The 6,560-nt window shown below is 52.6% G+C and overlaps 1 protein-coding gene across 3 annotated transcripts in view; it reads left to right on the forward strand.

Moving 5' to 3' along the window:
* The window catches only part of CLN6 (ceroid-lipofuscinosis, neuronal 6, late infantile, variant), a 12,762-nt gene extending 9,978 nt beyond the window's left edge, over positions 1-2,784 (forward strand). For all 3 annotated transcript variants that reach the window (XM_015560450.1, XM_015560449.1, XM_015560451.1), the window contains exon 7: positions 1,218-2,784. In XM_015560450.1, the coding sequence (XP_015415936.1) occupies positions 1,218-1,488 (271 nt within the window). In that variant the 3' untranslated portion in view covers positions 1,489-2,784. The remainder of the gene's footprint in view (positions 1-1,217) is intronic.
* The last annotated feature ends 3,776 nt before the right edge of the window (positions 2,785-6,560 follow it).

Raw genomic sequence — 6,560 nt, forward strand, 5'->3', positions numbered from 1 at the left:
AGGACTGGCCCCTCTCTAATGGGAAGCCTTCGTCAAATGGAAGGACCTCCTTCCCGGGCCAGCTGCAGCCCCCTCCAGGGTCTGTCCCCTGACTGGCTGAGAAGGTCCTCCAGGGTGACCCTGTGTGCCCCCTGAAGACGGGATTAAAAGACATGGGTGCCAGCTACAGCAAGAGGGCAAGAGGTCCGACATGGGGAAGAGCTTCCTGCCCAACTCGCAGCCACAGCGTGTTAGTGCCGTGACAGCCACCGGAGTACCAGCCACCAAGTGCAGGACACAGCTCTTGTCAGCAGCCTTGAGAGATAGGGCCACGTATGCCCCCTTTATGAGTAAGAAACCAGGCTTTAAGATGTCATGTAAATTCCCCAAGGTCACACAGCTGCAGAGCTGTGGTTCCTGAATGGGTCAGCATTGGGGTTCTCTCTAGAGCAGTGGTTCGCAACCTGCTGGCCCTTTAAATACAGCTCCTCATGTGTGACCCAACCATAAAATTATTTTCGTTGCTACTTCATAACTGTAATGTTGCTACGGTTATGAATCTTAATGTAAGTATCTGATATGCAGGATGGTCTTAGGCGACCCCTGTGAAAGGGTCATTCGACCACCAAAGGGGTCACGACCCACAGGTTGAGAACCGCTGCTCTAGAGGCAGGGAATGGGCCCAATAGCCTCTCTGAAGCCGTCCAACAAGTGTCCCTGAGTTCCTGGCCATGTGCTAGGTGCTGCCTTTGGAGCTGCAAGGATCGCTGGGAGATCTGAGACTGTGTCCCAGCCTGCAAGCAGACAGTAACGACAACCCCCATAAATTGCAGTTGCATTCCCAAATTCAAATGCCTACAGGAACCAAGTTAGTACATCAAGCGAGGCAACAGGGAATGGTGGGGACTGTGGCAAACTGTAGAATAATGCTCTAACGGGGGCCACGGCTTTCCCCTCTGATCAGTTATTGTCATGTGAGAATGCAAGTCTAATGTGACCAGACAAACCAGAAATTCACATTTTCAGGCACTCTGTTATTTAAATATTGGCAACAAACTCAACATTTTAAAAAATAGTAACTATTCAAGCCAAATGGGCTGTGGCTCAGAGTGTTATGGTTTCCTGAGCGCCCTTGTTAGATGAGCTATTCTGACTGGGGGCAGCTTGGTACCTGGGTGGCGGGAAGGGTGCCAAGCAGGGCTGTCATAGCACCCGCCTCACCTCACTGGCCTCTCCAGGTACCTGGTCACCGAGGGCCAGATCTTCATCCTCTTCATCTTCACCTTCTTCGCCATGCTGGCCCTCGTCCTGCACCAGAAGCGCAAGCGCCTCTTCCTGGACAGCAACGGCCTCTTCCTCTTCTACTCCTTCGCCCTCACTCTCCTGCTGGTGGCGCTCTGGGTCGCCTGGCTGTGGAGTGACCCGGTACTCAGGAAGAAGTACCCAGGCGTCATCTACGTCCCTGAGCCCTGGGCCTTCTACACCCTCCACGTCAGCAGCCGACACTGAGTCCCTGGCATCAGCCACTGGTGCTCTATGGGGCAGGAGATGGGCCATGGAGGGTGTCTGAGCACAGGCTGTGTGTGTACATGAGCGTGTTTGTGTGTATATGTGCATGCACATGAGTGTGTGCGTGTATGTCCACCCACGTGTGTAACCGCAACTGAGAACATGAGTGAGTACACATTGTGCGCACGGAGGGTGTGTTTGTGTGTGCATGTGCGCGTGCGTGGTGTACATCATCAGGAGACTCCATTGTTCTGGGCAAGTTTCTGTTTGGTTTGGATCTTTTCAAGATGGGATTTTGTTTTAGGCCAAGATGTGGGCACTGCCTTCCCTCTCACTCACTGCTCAGGGCTGACGCCCTCTTCCTGGGAAGTTCTCTGAGACCGTACAGGAGAGGCCTGGGGAGGGCCCTGGGGAGGGCATTTGGCGTGTCACCCACCATCTGGCCCACTCCTCGGGCCCACCCTGACCCCGGAAGCCAGATCACATAGGTCACGAGGACGTTCTGTGTATTGCTGAGCAAGCACCTCCCTTCTCGGCTTCATTTGCACTAGATGGGCCAAGGGCTCCAAAGTGGGTCGGTGGCTGGTTGCATTCTCCTCTTGGGCAGCCTGGGGGTAGAGTAGTTCCATCCTGACACTGTCCTCAAACCCTGGAAGGGATATGTGCACCCCAGGCCCTCACCCCACTTCAGGTTGTATGGGGTGCTGAGCCACCCAACCCCGAGGGCCGACAGGCCAGCCCACGCCCCTAACCACCAGCAGATTGCGTGGTCTGGCAGTGGTCGCACTCCAGCAGCTCTGCCTCCAGGAGAATTGTGGCCCCACTGCAGCAGCCTGACTGCAGGCTCTGAGCTGCAGCTGATGCCCAGCTCACACTGGCGCTGTTCTCCGAACTCCTGCAGCGGGTGGGGGCAGGGTTGAGCCTTTCTCCAGGCAGCCTTGTCTTGGTCTGAATCTCGGCCTTCTGCCTGGGCCCTTCTCCCAGAAAAGGGAGGCTCATTCCCAGCAGGGTGCCCCCGCTTCTCCCAGGCAATGCAAACTTCACACAGCAGCAGGCCTCACAGCCATCTCCAGCCAGCACTGGCCCCCATGTACCTGTGGGTCTCCAAGAGGCCTCTCTTGCTTTCCCCAGACCTGCCCCTCTCCTGTGTTCTCAGGGAGCCCCGTGCCTCAGATTCTCCATTCATGTTGGGGTCTCTCTGAAGCCCCCTCAGAGGTCCCCCAGCCTCCGGTCAGTCCCTGTCTGCCGGCAGCATCAGGTGGGGAGAGGTGTGAATAAAGGCAGTGTGGAAGCCAAGCCTGGCTGCTGCTTTGTGAATTGGGGAAGCAGGACGGAGGGAGTGTGGGGGTTCAGGGGCCAGGATAGGCCATCTCCAGACCTGCCCTCAGAGATAGTATGAGGAGTCTCCCAGCTGTGCTGCCAGCCTGGTCCAGAGACTGGAGCAGAGAGGGTGCCCTTCCGGGCAAAGGAGGGAGCTGGTCTGTTTGGTCTGTTGGAGGTCAGTACTCAGCCTTGGGCCAATCACTGATCTCTCCGGCCTCAGCTCTTGATCGTCAAAGGTCTCTGCCTCTTCCCCCAGGCGGTTGTCCGGAACTTCTGGGCTGTTATCATTCAACAAGAGCTGCGCTGGGCAGGAGACTGCACCTTTAAGCCCCGGTGCCCCACCTGCCCGGCAACCTCATTTCATTCCTTTCCTATCTGGAGGACACTGCCCCTCCAAACCCTCGGGACGTAATAGACATCTGATCAGGCACAGGCCTGGTTGCGTGGGGCCTGAAGCGTGTACAATTTGAAGGGCCCTTAATAAGGAAACAGTAAAAAAGAACAAAAAACTAGGGATGAAAGTGAATACAGTTGACCCTTGAACAGAATGGGCGTTAGGGGTACTGATGGCCTGCAGAGTCAAAATTCTGCATATAACTGTTGACTCCCCCAAAACTTAGCTACAGCTGGTCCTTTATATTCTTGGGTTTCAGATCCATGGATCCAGTGTTGTTCTTTTTTTGTTTTTACTATGTTGGCAAACGTTTTTGTTTTTTTTTTTAAAGCATATTTTATTGATTTTTCACAGAGAGGAAGGGAGAGAGATAGAGAGTTAGAAACATCGATGAGCGAGAAACATCGATCAGCTGCCTCCTGCACATCCCCTACTAGGGATGTGCCCGCAACCCAGGTACTTGCCCTTGACCGGAATCGACCCCGGGACCTGAGAAACATTGATCAGTTGCCTCCTGGGATCAAACCCTCAGCCTGGTTATGTGCCCTGACCAGGAATCCAACCCACCGCCTTTTTGGTGTATGGGAGGATGCTTCAACCAACTCAGCTGCCCAGCCAGGGCCAAACAGTTTCAATCTGTGACTGAAAATCCACAGGTGTGGAAGGCTGACTATTCTAATAGCTTACTGTTGACCAGAAGCCCAACTGACAACATAGTTGCTTAATACATATTTTTTATTAATAAAGCAAAGCTAGAGAAAAGAAAATTATTAAGAAAAGCTAAAGGCCCGGCCAGCGTGGCTCAGTGGTTGAGCATCGACCTATGAACCAGGAGGTCACAGTTCAATTCCTGGTCAGGGCACATGCCTGGATTGTGGGCTTGATCCCCAGTGTGAAGCATGCAGGAGGCAGCCAATCAATGATTCTCATCTTTTTTAAAATAAATTTTTATTGATTTCAGAGAGGAAGGGAGAAGGAGAGAGAGAGGAATCGAACCTAGGACCTTTCAGTCCGCAGACACTCTAATCCACTGAGCCAAACCATCTGGGGCCATCGTTGATGTTTCTATCTTTCTCTCCCTCTCTCCCCAGTGTGAAGCATGCAGGAGGCAGCCAATCAATGATTCTCATCTTTTTTAAAATAAATTTTTATTGATTTCAGAGAGGAAGGGAGAAGGAGAGAGAGAGGAATCGAACCTAGGACCTTTCAGTCCGCAGACACTCTAATCCACTGAGCCAAACCATCTGGGGCCATCGTTGATGTTTCTATCTTTCTCTCCCTCTCTCTTCCTCTCTTAGAGATCAAAAACAACTCCCAGCTCTGCTACCACAAGCCACTCACTTCACCTGTGTCTTTGTCAGTATGAGGGCACGTGCCAGGTTGTGGGCTCGATCCCCAATGGGGGGTGTGCAGGAAGCAGCCAATCAATGATTCGCATCATTGATACTTCTGTCTCTTCCTCTCCCTTCCTCTCTTAGAAATCAATAAAAAAAATATTAAAAAAAATTTTTTTTAAAGTAGCATCTCAGTTTGTACACCTGGCAATAGCAGCAACTTCAGAAAACAGCTGTGCGAAAGAAAAGCCTAAAAATTTGGTGATTCTTTCATCATTGATACTTCTGTCTCTTCCTCTCCTTCCTCTCTGAAATCAATACAAATATATTTTAAAAAAAGAAAAGAAAAATAAGGGGAAATACGTTTACAGTATTTACTGAAAAAAATCCACATAGGAAGTAGACCTATGCAGTTCAAGCCCATGTTGTTCAAGAGTCAACATGTTTAGAATGAAAAAGAAATCCCAGCAAATTATTAGAGGCTTAGAGATTTTTAATGTCCCTTTTAAAATATATATATTTATTGATTTCAGAGAGAGAGAGAGAGAAACATCAATGATGAGAGAGAACCATCGATTAGTTCCCCAGTAGGGAACTGAGCCCACAACCTGAGCATGGGCCCTTGACCAGAATCAAACCCAGGACCCTTCAGTCCGCAGGCCGACACTCTATCCACTGAGCCAAACCAGCTAGGGCTTAATGTTCCTTTTGACAGCTCTCTGGGCACTTCACTGGAAATGTTTCCCTAGAAATACTTTTAAAAAATGTTTTTTTCTTGATTTCAGAGAGGAAAGGGAGACAGAGATAGAAACATCAATGATAAAAGAGAATCATTGACTGGCTGCCTCCTGCACGCTCCTACTGGGGATCAAGCCTGCAACTGGGGCTTGTGCCCTGACCGGGAATTGAACTGTGACCTCCTGGCTCATAGGTCAACGCTCAACCACTGAGCCACTCCCGCTGGGCTAGAAATACTTCCTGGTTGCCACCTGGCTTCACTCCACTGGAAAACTAGGCCAGTGGTTCTCAAAGTGTGGTCCCAACTGGCAGCATCAAGATAACGGCAAATTCTTGCCCCACTCCACCTGCTGAATCAGAAACCTGGTGGGGGGCCCTTCAGGTGAACATCGCAGCCCCCCGCGCCCTCGGTGGTTCGGAGGGGGTTCTGTTTTCCCTGTTGAGTTGAAGTATAGCATACACACAACGGGACAGCAGGCAGCCGGATGGACTTCTGCATAGTGGACACTCATGTAGCCCCCGCCCTGGTGCAGGGGTTCCCATCACATGAGACACGCCTTGGAGACGCATAAAAACCTAAGGGAGGAGCTGGCAAGGGCACGCCAGTGGGGACCCTTCGCACACTGACTTACACACAGGAAATGCCTGTCTCCTCCACCAGCCCCTTCCCAAACGCAGGGCGACTCTGAGCATGCCCTTGGCCTGGCCCCTCCAGCTTCCCCACAAGGCTCAGCCCTACCCCCTGCCCTTCCCAGGCCCACCTGGCTTTCCTTCCCCTCTGCCCCCACACACATAGCTGTTAGTGAGAAGTTCCCCCTCTCTGCCTCCTGCACCATGACCACCTCCTCTTCTCAGCCCCAACAGGAAGGAGTCAGAATCCCCCAGCTGAACCTAGGACTAGAAACAGGTGCGAAGAGGTGACAACCCACAGTTTGGGGTGAAAGAGAACCTTCCGCATGGAGGTGGTCAGAACGGAGAGCCGCGCATCCATGTGCTCGGGCTGATTAGCCAGATTCCCTTTCCTCTGGGCACCACAGCCTCGCTGGGACCCACTCACCCCCGGCCAGGACCCCTGTACTGGCACAACCCTGTGGCGGTACCTGCAGGGCCTGGCGAAGTGCGCGGACCCTGGAGTGGGAGCCCACAGACAGGGCCGCCACCAGCTGCGGACAAGCAGCCGGGAGGTGAGAACCCAGCTGTGCCCAGCTCAGCAGCTCCAGGGACCGCCCCACACTGCCCTCACTTCCTCAGTGCGTGTGTGTGTGTGTGTGTGTGTGTGAGTG

This window comes from Myotis davidii, unplaced genomic scaffold (genome assembly GCF_000327345.1).
Source record: "Myotis davidii unplaced genomic scaffold, ASM32734v1 scaffold673, whole genome shotgun sequence".
Taxonomy (NCBI): Eukaryota; Metazoa; Chordata; class Mammalia; order Chiroptera; family Vespertilionidae; genus Myotis; species Myotis davidii.